The 20,629-nt window shown below is 44.4% G+C and overlaps 1 protein-coding gene across 7 annotated transcripts in view; it reads left to right on the top strand.

Annotated features, from left to right (window-relative positions):
* epha7 (eph receptor A7) overlaps positions 1–20,629 on the top strand; it is a 217,983-nt gene that overhangs the window by 167,083 nt on the left and 30,271 nt on the right. For 5 of the 7 annotated variants that reach the window (XM_061812988.1, XM_061812991.1, XM_061812987.1 and 2 more), the window contains 2 exons: positions 563–618; positions 17,833–17,946. In XM_061812988.1, the coding sequence (XP_061668972.1) occupies positions 563–618; positions 17,833–17,946 (170 nt within the window). Of the gene's footprint in view, positions 1–562; positions 619–1,397; positions 1,886–17,832; positions 17,947–20,629 lie in introns of those variants that run through there. The other 2 variants (XM_061812992.1, XR_009793889.1) reach the window with 2 other exon arrangements.

Here is a 20,629-nt window from a genome sequence, read left to right as displayed (position 1 = left end):
TTTAATTGTATTTTATTTTATTTATAAAAAAATTCTGCTAATCGCCATTACTTTGCCTCCTTACCATAAACATTTCTTTGTCCCAACGGAATTAATTTACCAGTCATTACGTCTGAAGGTGTCCAGTTTCTTTTTAAAGGCCTCCTGTGGAGCGTCAGCTTGCGGTGACCCTCCTCTCGGAACTCAGGGTCTTCTCCACATCAGGTTGTTGACTGTCAGCCCAGGTTGCCAGAGGTTGATATATTGCCACGGACAGGCCTCTCTTAACTCTGTCTTTGGTAGCCTCCTCTGCCGAGTTGTATAAGCATGTCTCTCCCTCGTAAAACACCCTCATTCTTGCTAGGAGTTTGACACCTATTGTTCTCCTTCAAGTGCCACTAATGCAAAAACCAAAACTTAAAATATGTAGTTATCAAACTTACAAATAGTATTAATTACTTTGACGATAATAACAGTCACGAAAAGTGAGTTGGTTGCTGCATTGACATCCTTGGAATTACATGTTGTCTGTTTATTCTATGCAGTTAACTCATTGTGCCTCTCTCTTCTTTTGCCACTGCAGGCACTGCGGGTACAGTAAAGCGAATCAAGAGGGAGACGAGGAGCTTCACTTTCAGTGTGAGCACATACACACATTTTCATAAAAATTGATGGAGAGCCTCAGAGAAAAATGTCATGGGTATGAGGCAAGGGACTGGACCCAAATGCAGGACTTCGAGGCAAGGGCATGATGTTGTGAGTGGTTTTATTGCAAACTGAGGTCATACACGGCTAACCAGCTTGAGAAGGCAGAGGTACAAAAAACGCAAGGCTAAAGGCAAGGTCCAAAAACGTGAAACAAGGTCCGGTGACTACGAGGCAAAACTGGGAAACGTGAACAATACGTGACAAGACTATCAGTGGCACAGGATCGCCGTGACAAAGGGATGCACTACAGCTTGCGAACTCATGCACAATAGTGGAGAATCCAACACAGAGTAACACAATGAACTGCAGAATACCCAATCAAGGCTGAAATGCCTGGTCTAATTAGTGTCCATGCGGTGCAGGTGTGGGGCTGCTGCCAGAGGAACCTCCGCCCAGGGCAGTGGTTGGCCATGCCCCTGACAGAAAAAATTAAAAGCCAAACAATTTGATGAGCAATACAAATAAAATAATAATAAATAAATAAATAAAAATAAAATAAGTAATAAAAGTGGTATTTTCACTGAAATTCTCAGTGAGGGTTTTTAAACACTGACACACTCCCCCCGCAGAATTTGCATGCCGTGTTATCACTTATGGCCACAGTCTTAAATTGATCTTTTTCAGAGTGTTCCTGCCTTTGTGGAACCCGAGAATGGTGTCCATCCGTTGCATGCAATGTCTCTCACAACTTGAGTCTTCTTCTTTTTCAGATGAGACCAAAAGTGAACTTTTTGGTCAAAATTCCACTAACCGTGTTTGTCAGAAGACGAATGATGAGTTCCATCCCAATTAATGGTATTAAGGAGAGAATGAGAGCATTGAAAATGGGTCATGGCTGGGTCTTTCAACATGACAGTGACCTGAAGCATGCAGCCAGGAAAACCAAGGAATGGCTCCATAAGAAGCATATCAAGGTTCTGGTGTGGCCTAGCCAATCTCCAGACCTAAACCCAAAAGAAAAGCTTTGAAGGGAGCTGAAACTCTGTGTTTCTCAGCAACAGCCCAGAAACATGTCTGATCTAGAGAAGATCTGTGTGGAGGAGTGGGCGAAAATCCTTCCTGCAGTGTGTGTAAACCTGGTGAACAACTACAGGAAACTTTTGACCTCTGTAATTGCAAACAAAGGCTACTAAACGAAATATTAACATGAGTTTTCTCAAGTGTTCAAATAATTATTTGCAGCTGTATCACACAAATAAATCGTTAAAAAATTACGCATTTTGATTTCTGGATTTTTCTTTTTAGATTATCTCTCCCCCAGTGGACATGCACCTACAATGTTGTAGCCATGTTGAGGCACTAACACTAATAACAGTTAACCCCTCCCCTTGCATTCTCTCAAGACTTAACTTATTTTGTGTGGTCGTGACGTCAATTTGCGTGTTTATTTCATAAATGTTGTTAACTAAACAAACCTGCTCCAAAACAACCGGTATTCACGCGGAAACAGGAAATGCAAGTTAACTGTACTGAGCATGTACGGAGCATGTACGAAAGTGCATGTTCAGAACTGCTTCACATAATGCGAGCGCATTAACGTTGAAAGTCCTCAACATCATGAGCCATGTCAAAGGAAATTCAGTTACACCAGGGGTGCTCAATGCGTCGATCGCGAGGCAATGTGACGGCCTAAAAAAAAACATACAAACAACAACATTAGGGTGTCATCCCCGTCGTCGCTTGATTCAGGTGTGGCCAATACATCGAGCGCATGCACATAAAGGCGCGTTCTAGCGAGCCGGTCTCCTATTTACGGCAGCCCTGTGGTGTGTGCCCCCCCCCCCAAAAAAAATACGTCATGATTGCCGACAGGAATGTTTGTTCCAATGTATCGCTAACTTGTTGCCACGAACGCCAATTATGTTGAACTGAACTTTCAGCATTTTAAAAACATTGCGAGTATAGACCGTTCGTGTTTATTCTCTGACAGGCCAGTGCATTTAACTTTTCTTCAGATGAAGATTGTCAGATCAAGAATTTTTATTGATGAAAAATTGTAAATACCATTTTATATCATGTTCTACTAATATTAGTTGAAATTGGAAATTATCATTTCTGAATTTTAAATTTTAGTTTTCAATTTTAGTTATGTGTTTATTTTATTTTTAATTTACAGTTATGTTATATTAATCCAGTAAATTATTTTAAACCCATCCCTAATCCCACCCGCAACTTTATCTGCGAGCATGACTGACCACACCTGTCTATTTTTCAGATGTGAGTGACTGTGTGTGTATGTGTGTGTGTGTGTATATATATATATATTAAAGGCAACTCACTATACTATTAGTATTACTAGATCTATATCTAAAATAATGAGCAATCTGGATCAGTACAACGCGACGAAATTTGTTAAATTTGAGATTTAAGCGTTAATAGTAATTACTACAGATGAACTTCTTTCACATGTTTTGTTGTACGGTGTAGAAATTCTAGGATATATTTTCATGTATATTCTATATCTATACTATAATATGTATAATGTGGGGAAAAAGGACAATTTTACATGCATTTTTACTGAATAGTTTACTTAATTAATTTGTCTTGAGATAAACTGGCATATTTTAATGACAAATGTGATTTTGTGCTTCCCAGTGATAGAGGGATGGGGGCAAAAAAAATCTGGGCTTGGTCCTTGGGGAACTTCTGCCCAATTTTTTTTTTGTAAATTTTAATTTCAATTTTTGTCAGAATTTTGTTCACAGATATCACCAGAATGCATCACAGCCATCCATTTTTTCAAAAATTTCCCAGGGGTGTATGCCCCCAGATCCCCCCTTGTACTCACATTTGTATTTTCACGAAAGTCCACTTTAATCTGTAATAGCTATGGTAGTCAAAATTAAAGTTTTGAAGAATTTGACCCAAGGGTAGCATATACAGGCTGAACAGGAGAGGTCCAAGAACTGACCCTTGAGGGACCCCATAGGTCATTGCCATTCACTGAGAGCGAGCACCACCAATGGTCACAAAGTAGCTCCTTTGCTACAGGTAGGACCTAAACATTTAAGGACCGTTCCATTTAGTCCTACCTACATTTTCAACCTCTTTAGCAGTATATCGGGATCTACGATACCAAAAGCCGCGCTGAGATCCAACAAGACCAAAATTGACACCTTTCCTGAGTCAGTATTCAAGCTTATACAGTGAAGAAAACAAGTATTTGAACAGAAATCATGGAGGGGTCTGAAATTTTCATTGTAGGTAGTAACCTTTCTTTGTAATTACAGTGGATAGGCACCTACATGCACCGTTTGTTTCTATTAGTTTTACCTCCGGGAAGGTAGTTCGTTGTTACTTGGTGTTAGCCAAAATGCCAGCTCGTCGCATTGCTGGACATTGCTTGAACACTCGGGAGGGTGGATTTACCCTTCATAAGTTTGAAAGAGACAGTGTTGTTCATCGTGGACGGTGGCGGCTATGAACAATGCCGTAAAGCAGCCTGGCTCTGCTCCGTGGTAAGCCACCTCAGCGTCGAAAATGAGCCACCCTGGCTGTTATAAGTTTACAGTATCTTATACTACATCATCACATGCAATGAGTCACTTCTTATGTCATTTTGTGGTTTTTCAATCATGTCTGTAGCTGTTTGCAGCAAGAGATCTGTTTTTGTGAGAGGTTTGTTTGGAATATCTGAGGTGTATTAATGGTGCTGGGTTTCTATTTTGTAAGACATTCAACTGTCCTCGCAGTAATTCCTTTTTTCTTTTTACTTCTATATTTCCTGTTGGAGAGGGAACTAAGCTCAGTCCTAGTTTCAGCAAGCCATCCTTTCCCAACAAACGTATGGGGCAAATTAAAAAGTTGTGTTTTGGGAGCATTAGTTGTGCCTGCCACGTTATCTCGAGCAGAGCAAAGTATTTCTTTATTAGAAGCAGATGTATGATAATTATATTAACAATTATGCCTACAATATTAATGGTAAAAGTAAAAAAAAAAAAAGAAATGCTGTTGCTTTAATGAATGTTGGGAAAGTGAATAATTGAAGGAAAAGTGGTGAAACTGGACAAGAGTTTCTCTTTTTTGAGTAAAAAAGGTCTGGTCTGAAGCCAAAGTAGAAAGTACAGGATAAGATGGTGTATAATGTTAAAATTCCATCTTGGCACAGCCTGATCGACGATGAAAGTACAGACAATCCAGTGCACAAAAATCTAATTCTGTATTTTAAATATGGGAGGCAACATAACATTAACCTTAAAACTGTTTGGGAGTATCATTCAAATTTCAACATGCATTGCAAAAGATATTCTGCAAGCTATAATTCAGTTTTACACCAAGAAAAACAGACAGCCATATCATTGTGGGTAAAAAAAAATGTGAAAAAATGTTGCAAGCGACCTTTCAAATTTATAGTTCATAGTTGGCTTGGTTTAGTTAGCAATTTATTTTTTTTGTTTCTTGACATTTTAATTGTAAGTTTGTAAAAACACAAAATTGTTCTTAGAAATGTTCTGATGGGAATTTAAATGCTGTCATCTGTATCTTTGAATGAGCCATGTAACTTCAATGACACTGACACTGACCACAGTGCATACATCTAATGTTGCTCACAGTGTTCAGGGGGGGGGCACTCACAGGCTTAGTGTGTTTGCTCAGACGCGAAAAAAATTAGAGGGAACATTAGTCTTGACATTAATTCATGTTTCTTAAACGTTGCTAGCAAAACAAGCCTGATCCTAAACAATCAGTATTCACCCTGAAACAGGAAATGCAAGTTAACTGTACTGAGCATGTTCCGAAATGATGTCAAAAGCACATGTTCCGAACTGCTTCACGTACTGCAGGCGCATTTCCGTCGAAAGTCATCAACATCATGAACCACGTCAAAGAAAATTCAGTTACTCTGAAAACATTTCTGGGATATAACACAGTTTTCAGTATCTAACTATAATAAATATGAGATTGCGATTTACTTTGACTTGATCTAGGTTGCAACAGACTAGTCTGTCCATATATCTAAATGCGAACAGTCATTTTCTCCCATGGCTTTATCTTGAAGTTGAAAACTTGTCACCTCTACATGCTTTAGGAAGATATAGATCATCTACTCCTAGCTTTCATTAATGGATTGACAATAGGTACAGCCATAAATTACGCTAAATTATAACAATACATCATGAGGAAATAAAGTGATTTGATTATATGAATACTTAGTTTTGAAATTCAATGTCGATTGGCCGCTTTAAAAATGCCTGTCTCAGTGCAATCTCAATAAATTATGATTATGGTATTAGGTAACAACTGTCATGATCCTGCCGGTCCAGCCCTGGCTGCGCGGGTGCCCGCGCGGTCGCACTGATTGGGAGGCACACACCTGCGTCTCATGCTGGCTGATTGGCTCTGGTGTATATAGGACCATGAGGACGACTGGTCCGGCGCCAGATCGTTGCGCTTCATGCCCCGTTCCAGAACTCCCGCATCTCTGATCGTTTTCCCGAGTGTACCGACATCCGCCTGTCCTCCGACCAACCCCGTAAGCCTGACTCCTTTGATACTCCTGCCTGCTTTGATCAATCTCCCGTGTACCGACTCCTGCCTGCCCGCTGACCTGCTCTCTACGCCCGACGTCCTGACTACCGCTGCTGCACCTGACTGCCTGCCCGATACCCGACCGTGGAACAATAAACACTTTTCCCGAATTACCTCTGTGTCTCCCGTGTACTCCTGCATTTGGGTCCTACCTCTGTTCCGATGGGTCGTGACAGAACGATCTGGCCAAAACAGGACCTCGCAGGAAAGACCCAGCATCGCCGGGACCGATGCAAGATAGACCGACTGCCGGAGAACCAAGCCTGTCCGATCCGGGTAGGCTCCATGACGTTCTCCACTTCCGTGTCACATGCTCCACCGGCAAGCTATGAATACGTCCCGACCACGACCCGTCCATCACCTCACATTCTGTTGGACTCTGATTTTTTTGGACTACAAGAAGGACGGTGATTTATATGACCGGCTGCCTGACTACGACTCGGATTATTTCAAATATGAATCTCTTCGCCTAATCTTTAATCCCAGTCAGTTTGTGTCACCTCCCCTCGTTTCCAGCTCCTGAGCGTTTTTACCCGGTAGATCCGAGTCCTCCAACCCGTTTGAGGGAACTCGCTTGGCCATCTACCCGGGTCCTCCGCGCGGCAGCCAGAGGAGACGTCCATGCCGGGCGCTCCCTTGTGCCTCCCGCTGCGCAGCAACTAAGACACCGTCCTCGTCCTCCAACTCCTCTCTGGCAACGGTGAAACCAGCAGATCCGCTGCTGGTGGTGAAGCTTCCAGCCCAGGGGGAGGAGGGGCGACCAAATCACGAGGTGTTCTGCGGCGAAATGCGGGCGGAGATAGAGCGGGAGAGCGCTGAATTGGCAGCTCTCACGGCCCAGGTCCAGCAAGGATTGAAGAACCAACTGAACTACGCTGACATCACGATTGCAACGTGCAGTTTGCAGTTTCGACAGACTCGTGACTGACTTTTGCTCACGCGGCAGTGGCAACTGATCTGCTACCAAGCCCAGCGCACGTTGCAGTGGGAACGGATCCACCACCTCGCCACACCCACGTTGCAGTTTCTACGGACTCGTTACTGTCTTGTGCTCACGCGGCAGTAGCAACGAATCCGCTACCAAGCAAGGGTCATGTCGCTGTTGCAACGGATCCGCTGCCGAGACACGCCCACGTTGCAGTTTCGACGGACTCGTTACTAACTTGTGCTCACGCGACGGTGCCCACTGAACCGCTGCCGAGCAGACCTCACCTGACAGCCGACCCGCTTGACTGGTGGACCACACCCGTAACTTTATATCTGCGGGCATGACTGACCACACCTGTACATTTTTCAAATGTGAGTGACTGAATATACCTTATTTTTCACGTCTGTCCTTCTGACTTCTACAATGGTTATACACTTTGTCTTGCTTTGACTTTATATGCATCAATTGGTCCAAATGTGTCACATGGAGACGAATTCTGGATGCTGTTTTGATATGATTCATCAAACTAAATTCTCTTCCACAATCTGCACTGAAAGCTTACATGGTAGCTATCTCATTGATTGAATTCACAAAATCAAAGGCATAGTTTTTGCTTCACCAGCTTCTTGGTATTCTCACATACTTTGTCATGTGACCGTGGATTTGTTGAACTGACAGCATTGTTGCATTCATTTTAATGGCAAGTAAAGTATTGTCAATGAGAACTTTAGCTTGCTCAAGGTCAGACTATTTTTTTGTATGACAGCTTGTTCTTTTTCTCCCCATTGTTTGCAATCTCCCGCAAGAATGTACCAATCCCTTTTCCCATCTTGAGTCTTCGTATAATTCCAACAGCATTCAAATGGCTTTTCTGCTGAATGTGTCACTTCAATTTAGTCCATATTTTTACATTGGAAAAACACAACTTTAGCTTCGCTGCATGTTTTGCAGAGCAGACTTTTCTCACTTGAAAAAGAAAAGATCTTACCCAGTTTCTATTTGCACATACTCCAACAGCCATTCCATCTTAAAAGACATGCAGTTCTTTTTTACTTTGGTTTGAGGAGTCGACTTACACTATCACATTCACTGCCCTTGTTTCGCCATGATAAGGGGTTAGCATGAGTGTTACTTAACTCCGCCGCACGTTATGGAGTGTTTGAGCAGATGCACAAGTACTGTCAATGCAGTGATTGGCTACGTAGCGTAATTGAACTGTATCGTATGATTGTCTGGACACCTGTCACGCACTGATTTACACAGCAAAATGATCTAGAAAAAAAGATTACACATCTAATTCCTTTGCAGTACGTTCACTGCACTGGATAGGTTTTCTTGTGCGCTGAGAGTGTGCAACCAGGCCGCAATTGCGCAGTTGCATAGCTAAGCAGGAACATTGGTCACCACAGCGTGTCATCATTTTCCACGTGCACCTATCTTCTGCATCTTCCTCTCTAACACCAACTGCCCTTATGTCGTCTCTCACAAGATCCATCTAGCTTCTCTTTGGTCTTCCTCTCACTTTTTTGGCAGGCAAGTAACATCCTCAGCACCCTTCTACCAATATACTCACTCTCTTGCTTCTGGACATGTCCAAACCATCGAAGTCTGCTCTCTCAAACCTCATCTCCAAAACATCTAACTTTGGCTGTCCCTCTCATGAGCTCATTTATAATCCTATCTAACCTTCAAACTCTAAGAGAAAACCTCAACATCTTAATTTCTGCTACCTCCAGCTCTGCTTCCTGTTCCTCTTCAGTGCCACTCGTCTCTAATTCAGAAATCATGGATGGCCTCACCAATGTTTTATAAGCTTTCCCCTTGATCCTAGGAGAGACGCTTCTGTCACATAACAATTAATAAATATGCATGGGCGTACACACAATAAACAACTAAAGAGTTTCATTTCATATCCAGGGCAGTACAATTGCCGCTTTACAAAAGACGGTTAGTGGTATTGAACAGGTGAGTTTTGAGGGTGGTTTTAAAAAGAGCGTAAATAAATGTATCATCTAATCAATGACATTAATTTGTTCTAGTAAACACTGTTCGACCTTCGCTGTTGTTGCATTGTTCCTTGCCCTGGAAAAGAAAGTAAAACTGGCTCCTGGAATTGTCCACAAAATGCAGAGGAAACTATTCTGTTGTGTCCATGCTAAAACCAGCTGTAGCCACACCCTTGACTTAAATGAGAATTGCAGTACATTTTGTGTGCGTGGATTGCCGACGAGTAGAATGGCAAACTGTGTGCGGGATAGCCGCAGTGACGTCAGCGTGACTATAAAATATTTAGGGAGCAGACCAGCCGAAAGGTCTACTTCCTATGGGTCTGAGGCAAACGGTATGGTAAGGTGAGTAGAGTACGCCTATGCACCACAAAGCAGTCCAAAATATACACTCTTTTTGGTGTCCTTGGAAGGGGTGATGGAGAGCATCCCACTGGGTATACCATTGTTCTGCTAGGTGACTTCAATGGTCACGTGGGCTATGACAGTGAGACCTGGAAGGGTGTGATTGGAGGAATGCCCTCCACCCCGATCAGAACCTGTGGTTTTCTGTTAATAAACTTCTGTGCTCACAACAGATTATCCGTAATGAACATCATGTTCAAGCACAAGGGTGCTCACATGTGCACTTGGCATCAGGAAACCTGAGGTTGCCATTCGATGATCAACGAGAGGAGCAGAGCAGTCAACTGATCACCACTGGTGTGAATTGGCTCCAATGGTGGGGGAAAATGCAGCCCTATGGGGGCACAAACTAGTGCAATCTGTAGGCCGGTACCAAGCCCGGGTAAATGCAGAGGGTTGCGTCAGGAAGGGCATCCGGCGTAAAATCTGTGCCAAACAAATATGAGCGTTCATCTAAAGAATCCCATACCGGATCGGTCGTGGCCCGAGTTAACAACGTCCGCCCCCGGCGCTGCTAACCTGGAGGGCGTCGGTGGAAATTCAGCTACTGTGGGTCAAAGACAAAGAAGACGAGGAAATCGGATCCATCATCAGAAGAAATAGAGGAATGCACACAGCTTACAATTAAGTGTAGGCACTTTGAATGTTGGGACTCTGACAGAAAAAGCTCAGGAGTTGGTTGACATGATGATTAGGAGAGAGGTTGATATTCTGTGCATCCAAGAGAGCAGGTGGAAAGGTACTAATGCTAGAAGTTTAGGATCAGGGTTTAAATGACTCTACCACGGAGTAGATGGGAAGAGAAATGGAGTAGGGGTTATTTTAAAGGAAGAGCTGGCTAAGAATGTCTTGGAGGTGAAAAGAGTATCAGATCGAGTGATGAGACTAAAATTTGAAATTGAGGGTGTTAAGTATAATGTGGTTAGCGGCTATTCCCCACAGGTAGGATGTGACCTAGAGTTAAAAGAGAAATTCTTGAAGGAACTAGATGAAGTAGTTCTGAGCATCCCAGACAGCGAGAGAGTTGTGATTGGTGCAGATTGTAATGGGCATATTGGTAAAGGAAACAGGGGTGATGAAGAAGTGATGGGTAAGTACGGCATCCAGGAAAGGAACTTTGAGGGACAGATGGTGGTGGACTTTGCTAAAAGGATGGAAATGGCAGGAGTGAGCACTTAATTCCAGAAGAGACAGGAACATAGAGTGACCTACAAGAGCGGAGGGAGAAGCACGTAGGTGCATTATATTTTGTGCAGACGATGTAACCTGAAGGAGATTACTGACTGTAAAGTAGTGGTAGGGGAGAGTGTAACTCGACAGAATAGGATGGTGGTGTGTAGGAAGACTCTGGTGGTGGGTAGGAAGATTAAAAAGACAAAGGTAGAGCAGAGAACCATGTGGTGGAAGCTGAGAAAGGAAGAATGTTGTGCGGCCTTTCGGAAAGAGGTGATACAGGCTCTCAATGGACAGCAGAAGCAGAAGGTAGAGGTGGCAAAGGCGAAACAAGAGGCATATGAAGACATGTACACCAGGTTGGACACGAAAGAAGGAGAAAAGGATCTCTACAGGTTGGCCAGACAGAGGGATAGAGTTGGGAAGGATGTGCAGCAGGTAAGGGTGATTTAGGATAGAGATGGAAATGTGTTGACTGGTGCCAGTAGTGTGCTAAATAGATGGAAAAAATGCTTTGAGAAATTGTTGAATGGAGAAAATGAGAGAGAAGGAAGAGTTGAAGAGGAAAGTGTGAAGGACCAGGAAGTGGCAATGATTAGTAAGGAGGAAGTTTGAAAGGCATTAAAAAGGATGAAAAATGGAAAGGTCCTGATGACATACCGGTAGAGGTATGGAAGCAATTTGGAGAGATGGCTGTGGAGTTTTTGGCCAACTTATTCTACAGAATACTAGCGGGCGAAAAGATGCCTGAAGAATGTAGGAAAAGTGTTCTAGTTCCCATTTTTAAGAACAAAGGGGATGTTCAGAGCTGTGGGAATTATAGAGGAATAAAGTTGATGAGCCACACAATGAAGTTATGGGAAAGAGTAGTGAAGGCTAGACTCAGGTCAGAAGTACGTATCTGCGAGCAACAGTATGGTTTCATGCCTAGAAAGATACCACAGATCCATTATTTCCCTTGAGGATGCTCGTGGAAAAGTACAGAGAAGGTCAGAAGGAGCTGCATTGCGTCTTTGTGGATCTAGAGAAAGCCTATGACGGAGTACCAAGAGAGGAACTGTGGTACTGCATGCGTAAGTCTGGTGTGGCCGAGAAGTATTTTAAAATAGTACAGGACATGTATGATGGCAGCAGAACAATGGTGAGGTGTGCCTTAAGTGTGACAGAAGAATTTAAGGTGGAGGTGGGACTGCATCAGAGATCAGCTCTGAGCCCCTTCCTGTTTGCAGTGCTAATGGATAGGCTGACAGATGAGTTTAGACTGGAATCCCCTTGGACCATGATGTTCGCAGATGATATTGTGATATGCAGTGAAAGCAGGGAGCATACAGAGGAACAATTAGAAAGATGGAGACATGGACTGGAAAGGAGAGGAATGAAGATTAGCCAAAGTAAAACAGAATATATGTGCGCGAATGAGAAACGTGGAGGGGGAAGAGTGAGGCTACAGGGAGAAGAGATAGCGAGGGTGGAGGACTTCTAATATTTAGGGTCAATAATCCACAGCAATGGTGAGTGTGGTAAGGAAAGTGAAGAAATGGGTCCAACCAGGTTGGAACAGCTGGTGGAAGGTGTCTGGTGTGTTATGTGACAGAAGAGGCTCTGCTAGGATGAAGGGCAAAGTTTACAAAACAGTGGTGAGGCCGGATGTACGGATTAGAGACGGTGGCACTGAAGATACAACAGGAAGCAGAACTGGAGGTAGCAGAAATGAAGATGTTGAGGTTCTCGCTCGGAGTGAGCAGGTTGGATAGGATTAAAAATTAGCTCATTAGAGGGACAGCCAAAGTTGGATGTTTTGGAGACAAGAGTCGAGAGAGCAGACTTCGATGATTTGGACATGTTCAGAGGCGAGAGAGTGAGTATATTGGTGGAAGGGTGCTGAGGATGGAGCTGCCAGGCAAAAAGAGCGAGAGGAAGACCAAAGAGAAGGTTTATGGATGTGGTGAGGGAAGACATGAGGGCAGTTGGGGTTGGAGAGGAAGATGCAGAAGATAGGCTAAGATGGAAAAAGATAATACGCTGTGGTGACCCCTAACGGGACAAGCCGAAAGGAAAAGAAGAAGAAGAAGAGGTGGGGGTAAATGCCTCGAAATGTATTGTGAGTGTCTGCTGGGAATGTCTGGAAGAATCCCCTGTTCGAAGGAGTTTCAACTCCCGCCTCCAGCAGAACTACACCCACGTCTAGTGGGAGGCAGGGTACAATGAGTCAGAGTGGACAATGTTCTGCGCTCCTATTTTCGAGGCAGTCGACCAGAGCTGTGGCCGTAATGTAGTTAGTGCCTGTCATGGTGGCAATCCCCAAAAATGTTGGTGGGGGACAGGGACCTTTTGGCCTGTGGGACTCCTGAGGCAGGTGATGAGTAACAGCTCTCCAAGTTGAATGCAGCTTTTGTGGTCGCTGAGGCAAAAACCTGGAAGTTTGGTGAGGCCATGGGGAATGACTTCTGGATACCTTTGAGGAAATTCTGCTCCACACTCTGGCATCTCAGGAGGGTGGGAAGCAGTGCACTATTAACACTGTGTATGGTGGAGATGGGGTGCAGCTGATCTTGACTCAGGACATTGTAACTCCGTGGGCATAATACTTTGAAGACCTCCTCAATTCCACTGAAACAGCTTGCCATAAGGAATCAGAATCTGAGACCTCTGAGTTGGGCTCTCATATCTTTGGCGTTGAGGTCACAAAGTTGGTTAAAAGGATGCTGCTAAGGCATGAATGTTCATACTTGTTTGGCATAATTTTATCTCAGATGCCCTTCCTGACACAACCATCTGCATTTATCCGGGCTCGGGACTGGCCTAAAGATTGCACTGGCTTGTGTCCCCATAGGGCCACATTAGACACATCTCAAGTATGATGTTGTAATTGAAAACTGTGATAGCCAAAGAGGGCGTGTTATGCACTTGTGCTGAACTCTGGTAACTGCATTGCTGTGGATAACTGACAACCTGTGTCATCTTTTATGAAGTTGCCACCCACGTAACCATCATTCTGCTCTACTCTGTGAAAAAACGGATATGTGGTGACCCTGAGCCAATTGCCAACCCCCGCCGCAGAGGAGATTAATGCCATATGCTACTTTGGATTGTTTTTATGGGATAACTGTATGGCTATATATGTAACACGAGTGACCAATTTCATCGTAACTGGGTACATGCACCTTAGTCCCCGAAGTAGGGCTCAGGCAGAGGGACATGAGGTTCATTGAATGGGATGTCTGGTGGCTTAGAAGCTGTGGGCTTAGGAGGAGTACTTCGCAGAGGAGGGTTGGATTTCAAATATGATGAAAGCAGGGATACCTGTTCCCTGAGGGAGTGTAGTGATTCTGTGATTTCTTGGAGCATCCTTCCTTGTCTATGTAGGCACTTTGGATGGTGAGCGCATTTTTAAATGGCTCCAGGGTTCCTGGGTCCATAATGGACTAAGTAGTCTGTCATGGATTGGCAGAAGCTGGACGAAAGAGCCAGCGGAGGGAGGTGTAATTTGTTTATTGAGGAAAGATTATGGAGGTGGTTCTGGCTGTGTTGTCAGGCGGTGGTGTGGACAGGTGGCAGGCAGTGGACAGAACAGGGAGCTGACTTTATAGGAGGAATGACATGGGTAAGGAACGCTGAGAATGAGAAGACACAAGAGTGAACAAGAGAAAGAGGAATTATATGGCTTACATGAGTAAGTTGGACCGTTGTACCATGAGGATTGACAACAGTGTAATTGTGAATGCAACTATTGTCTTTCTTCATATGCCCTGCAATTGGATGGCAAACTGTTCAGGGTAAATCCTGCCTCCTGGCCGTTGACAGCTGGGATAGGCTCTCGCCCTCCTGCAACCCTTGTGAGGATAAGAGGTTAAGAGAATAGATAGATAGATAGATAGATAGATAGATAGATAGATAGATAGATAGATAGATAGATAGATAGATAGATAGATAGATAGATAGATAGATAGATAGATAGATAGATAGATAGATAGATAGATAGATAGATAGATAGATAGAATACTACAAAGCCCCTATGACGAATGACAATACAAAATTTGGATCATGGTTTCCATTGCCCGGACGCAGGTCACCGGGGCCTCCCTCTGGAGCCAGGCCTGGAGGTGGGGCGCGAAGGTGAATGCCTGGTAGCCAGGCACAGCCCAAAACGGTAACATCCTTCCCATGGGCTCACCACCTGTGACCACGGGTGCAATGTAAGCTGGGCAGAGAACAAAGGCGGGAACCTTGGCAATCTGATTCCCGGCTACAGAAACTAGCTCTAAGGACAGGGAAGGAGCTCGAGTTGGTATACGAGTTCCAGACGTTCCGATGAGATATACAGTAAAGAAAATGAGTATTTGAACACCCTGCTATATTGCAAGTTCTCCCACTTAGAAATCATGGAGGGGTCTGAAACACTAACCATCTTTGGAGGAAGACAAATGATGAGTTCCATCCCAAGAATACCATCCCTACTGTGAAGCATGGGGCTGGTAGCATCATGCTTTGGGGGTGTTTTTCTGCACATGGGACAAGAGGACTGCACTATATCACGGAGAGGATGACCGAGGCCATGTATTGCGAGATTTTGGAGAACAACCTCTTTCCCTCAATCAGAGGATTGAAGATGGGTCGTGGCTGGGTCATTCAACATGACAATGACCCGAAGCACACGGCCAGGAAAACCAAGGCTGGCTCCGTAAAAAGCATATCAAGGTTCTGTCGTGGCCTGGCCATTCTCCAGACCTAAACCCAATAGAAAGTTTTTAGAGGGAGCTGGAACTCCGTGTTTCTCAGCAACAGCCCAGAAACGAAAGAAAGCCCGTCTGATCTAGAGAAGATCTTTGTGGAAGAGTTGGCCAAAATCCCTCTTGCAGTGTGTGCCAACCTGGTGAACAACAACAGGAAACATTTGACCCCAAACAACAGTTCAGAGTATCCACCTGTTTTGGAGTCCTTAGAGGGAGTGCTCAAGGGCGCGCCCTCTGGGGACTCCATCATCCTGCTGGGGGACTTCAATGCTCACATGGGCAATGACAGTGAGACCTGGAAGGGCGTGATTGGGAAGAACGGCCCCCCCCCCAATCAGAACCCGAGTGGTGTAATAATAAAGTTTGTTGGACTTATGTGCTCATCACTGATTGTGCATAACGAACACCATGTTTAGGCACAGGGGTGTCCACATGTGCACCTGGCACCAGGACACAGTTCAATGATCGACATTTTAGTCATATCATCGGACTTGCGACCATATGTCTTGGACACTAGGGTGAAGAGAGGGGCAGAGCTGTCAACTGATCACCACTTGGTAGTGAGTTGGCTCCGATGGTGGGGGAAGTTGCCGGTCCCACGTGGCAGGCCCAAACGTATTGTGAGGGTCTGCTGGGAACGGCTGGCAGATTTCCCTGTCAGAAGGAATTTCAACTCCCTCCTCCGATAGAACTTTGCACACATTCTGGGGGAGGTGGGCGACATTGAGTCAGAGTGGACGATCTTCCGCGCCTCCATTGCTGAGGCGGTCGACTGGAGCTGTGGCCGTAAGGTGGTCGGTGCCTGTCATGGCGGGAACCCTAGAACACATTGGTGAGGATGCTGTCAAGCTGAATAAGGAGTCCTATCAGGCATTTTTAGCCTGCGGGACTCCCGAGGCAGCTGAAAGGTACCGGCTGGCCAATCGGAATGCAGCTTTGGTGGTCAATGAGGCAAAAACCCGGGCGTGGGAGGAGTTCAGTGAGGCCATAGAGAACAACCTCAAGAAGGCTTCAAGGAAATTCTGGTCTAACGTCCCGCGTCTCAGGATGGGGAACCATTGCACCGTCAACACGGTGTATAGTGGGGAAGGGGAACTGCTGACCTCTTCTCGGGATGTTGTGAGTCGGTGGAGAGAATAATTTGAAGACCTCCTCAATTCCACTAACACGACTTACCATGAGGGAGCTGAATCTGGGTTCTCTGAAGCGGGATCTTCTTTCTCTGGAGTTGAGGTCACTGAGGTGGTTAAAAAGCTCCTTGGTGGCAGGGCTCCAGGGGTGGATGAGATTCACCCAGAGTTCCTAAAGGCTCTGGATGTTGTGGCAACATTGCATGGACATTGTGGACAGTGCCTCTGGATTGGAAGATTGGGGTGGTGGTCCCCTTTTTCAAGAAGTGTGTTCCAACTATAGGGGGATCACACTCTTCAGCCTCCCATGTAAGGTCTATTCAGCGATGCTGGAGTGGAGGGTCCATTGGGAAGTTGAATCTCAGATCCAAGAGGAACAATGTTGTTTTTGTTCTGGCCGTGGACCAGTGGACGAGCTCTACACCCTCAGCAGTGTCCTCGAGGGTGCATGGGAGTTCGCCCAACCAGTCTCCATGTGTTTTGTGGAGTTGGAGAAGGAATTCAACTCTGTCCCTCGGGGAGTCTAATGGGGGGTTCTTCAGGAGTATGGGGTACCAAGCCCCCTGATGAAGGACTTTGTATCGGCCCGTTGTGGTGAAGAAGGAGCTTTGTCGAAAGGCGAAACACTCAATTTAGCAGTCGATCTACGTTCCTACCCTCACCTATGGGGACAAGCTGTGGAAGAACAAGATCCCGGGTACAAGCGGGTGAAAGGAGTTTCCTCCGCAGTGTCCAGGCTCTCCCCTAGAGATAGGGTGAGAAGCTCGTTCATCCAGGAGGGGCTCAGTGTCAAGTCTCTGATCCTCAGCATTGAGAGGAGCCAGATGAGGTGGCTGGGGCATCTGATCCGTATGCCTCCCAGATGCCTCCCTGGTGAGGTGTTGCGGGAATGTCCTACTGGAAACAGACCCCAGAGACGACCCAGGACATGCTGGAGAGACTATGTTTTTCGGCTGGCCTGGGAATGGCTCGGGATCCCTCTGGAAGAGCTGAAAGAAGTGGCAGGGGCAACGAATGTCTGGGTATATATATTTGTAATGTATTTTTTTGCTGTATGAAAGTATTGTAATGTATTTTTTTGATGTATTAAAGTAATTTAATTTTGGGTGCACACTAATTATCATATTCAAAACCATGTGTTCATTACTATTTGCTCTTACATCCTTCCCTTCCCCTTTCTCATATCAGATTTTTAAGGGAAATTGTAACCTTCTCTTTTTTTTTTTTGTTAAAATTTCCAGGCACCAAAACGTATATTGACCCTAAAGCCAAAGGGGAACCAAACAGAGCTCTCCATCAATTTGCCAAGGAGCTGGATGCATCCTGCATAAAAATTGAGCGGGTTATTGGAGCAGGTAAGTATTTCAGCTGTCCATTTAGTCCCTTTGATAGTCAAATATCCCCACTTTCAATATGGGAGGTAGCTTGAGACTGTATATTTCTGGGAGCAAAGTTCATTGTAAATATTCCATGGCTTGAAAGATCCAAGAGTTTTGCTTTGAAAAATCACTGTACTTCGGTCTTGCAAATGTGGTCAATGAGTGTCTTTGTAGTGCCATTTCTTCTTGTCCAAGGTCATCCTTTTTCCCTGCTGCCACCAAAAATACAAGTTGTAGTAGTCGGAAGTTATTTTGCACCCTACTACCAGTGGAGCAACAATTATCATGAAGAAGTAACATATTTACTTTACTATTGCTTGATTGCTTGATTATAAAATTCAAGTTTGATTGGTAGATTGGTAATGTTCAGCCAATAAAACCTCAACATAAAAATAAAAATGAAAATTTCAACACGACTTGTTGGAAGTGCATTTTTAAGTCCTGTTGCGGAATAAAGTTTTTAATAAAAATAAAAAAACCTTTTGTTGAGTCACCATAAATACTTTTATTCAACATGAATAGGTTACTTGTTTTTATTAAACAATATATATTCTTTCTAGTCTTTAGTTTAAATAAATAATTGAAAATACACTGTTGTAGTGGACATGTTCCCACGATGAGGTTTCGCAGTGACTCCCCACAGCTTGATCAACTATTTTCTTCCAAGTGGCCCTGCTGTGAGAGTACCACCATAGAATGCCTGCCGTTTATCAAGTGCACCCTAAACTAATTAACATCTACCCTGGAAATCTGGACAAGCATCAAAGGAATCCACTGATGCTGGGAGGAACTTCAAAGCCGAAGAACTTTTTTTTTTATTCTGTTGTCTGTCTCCATCTGCCCTGCGATTGGCTGGCAACCAGTTCAGGGTGTACCCTGCCTCCTGCCCGATGACAGCTGGGACAGGCTCCAGCACTCCCATGCCTCTCGTGACTATAAGTGGGTCAGAAATTGGATGGACAGATGGATGGATGGATTTTACAAACTCAGTCCAATTATTCCAAATGTATGCCTTGATGTCTGTGTGTGTTAACTTTACAAGCAGAGCTGGGAGGTTTTGAGAACTGTTTTTATTTGACTATCAGCAGGAGATGTGATTTTAACATGAGGCAGCGGATTTGCCAAGATTCATTCTATATGCTTCACCTGTGAGTAGAGAGGACAAATTTGGCTTTATTTTATATTAATATATGATTTTAATCTCATTTTATGCGTCATAACTGTTCAATAGATTCAAGCTGATGACCATGATCTTGTCTGGTCCTGGGTCCTCCTTTAACATGCCCCCAAGGTATTTGTCAACTGACTCCTGGTTCTAGCAACTTCTTCTTCACTCTTGCCTTGCTCCTTGGGTCTTTCTATTAGCTTTTGAGCAACGAGGTGGCCGTCAAGTCAAACCTACCATCTTCACTCAAGTGCTGGACCTCCAACTACCTGTGCGGCAGGTACAGTGAAGAAAATAAGTATTTGAACACAATGCTATACTGTAATTTCTCCCACTTAGAAATCATGGAGGAGTCTGAAATTTTCATCGTAGGTTCATGTCCACTGTGAGAGAGATCATTTAAAAAGAAAAATCCAGAAATCACAATTTATGATGTTTTTTTTTAACAATTTATTTGTGTGATACAGCTACAAATAAGTATTTTAACACCTGAGAAGACCAAAATTGATATTTGGTACAGTAGTAGTTTGTTTGCAATTCCAGAGGTGAAACCATTCCTGTAGTTGGTTACCAGGTTTGCACGCATTGGGAGGAGGGATTTTGGCCCACTCCGCCAGACAGATCTTCTCTAGATCAGACAGGTGTCTGGGCTGTCGCTGAGAAACACTGAGTTTCAGCTGCCTCCGAAGATTTTCTATTGGGTTTAGGTCTGGAAACTGGCTAGGCAACACCAGAACCTTGATATGCTTCTTACGGAGCCACTCCTTGGTTTTCCTGGCTGTGTTTTGGGTCATTGTCATGTTGAAAGACCCAGCCACGACCCATCTTCAATGCTCTTGACTGAGGGAAAGAGGTTGTTCTCCATAATCTCACAATACATGGCCATGGTCATCCTCTCCTTAATACAGTGCAGTCGTCCTGTCCGATGTGTAGAAAAACACCCCCAAAGCATGACGCTACCACCCTTATGCTTCACAGTAGGGATGGTATTCTTGGGATGGAACTCATCATTCATCTTCCTCCAAACACGGTTAGTGTAATTATGACCAAAAAGTTCACTTTTGGTCTCATCTGACCACAAACCTTTCTCCCATGACTCCTCTGTATCATCCAAGTGGTCACTGGCAAACTTAAGACAGGCCTTGACATGTTCTGGTTTAAGCAGGGGAACCTTCCGTGCCATGCATGATTTCAAACTATGACGTCTTAGTGTATTACCAACAGTCATCTTGGAAACGTTGGTCCCAGCTCTTTTCAGGTCATTGACCAAGTCCTGTCATGTAGTTCTGGGCTGATTCCTCACCTTTCTCAGGATCAATGAGACCCCACAAGGTGATAGCTCACATGGGGCTCCACTCCGATTGAGGCATGTTTAGCTTCTTCCATTTTCTAATGATTAATCCAAAAGTGGACCTTTTTTCACCAGGCTACTTGCCAATTTCTCCGTAGCTCTTTCCAGCCGTGTGGAGTTGTACAATTTTGTCTCTAGTGTCT

The sequence above is a fragment of the Syngnathoides biaculeatus genome, chromosome 23, assembly GCF_019802595.1.
Source record: "Syngnathoides biaculeatus isolate LvHL_M chromosome 23, ASM1980259v1, whole genome shotgun sequence".
In the NCBI taxonomy this organism is placed as follows: Eukaryota; Metazoa; Chordata; class Actinopteri; order Syngnathiformes; family Syngnathidae; genus Syngnathoides; species Syngnathoides biaculeatus.
This window is presented reverse-complemented; position numbering and strand designations above follow the sequence as displayed.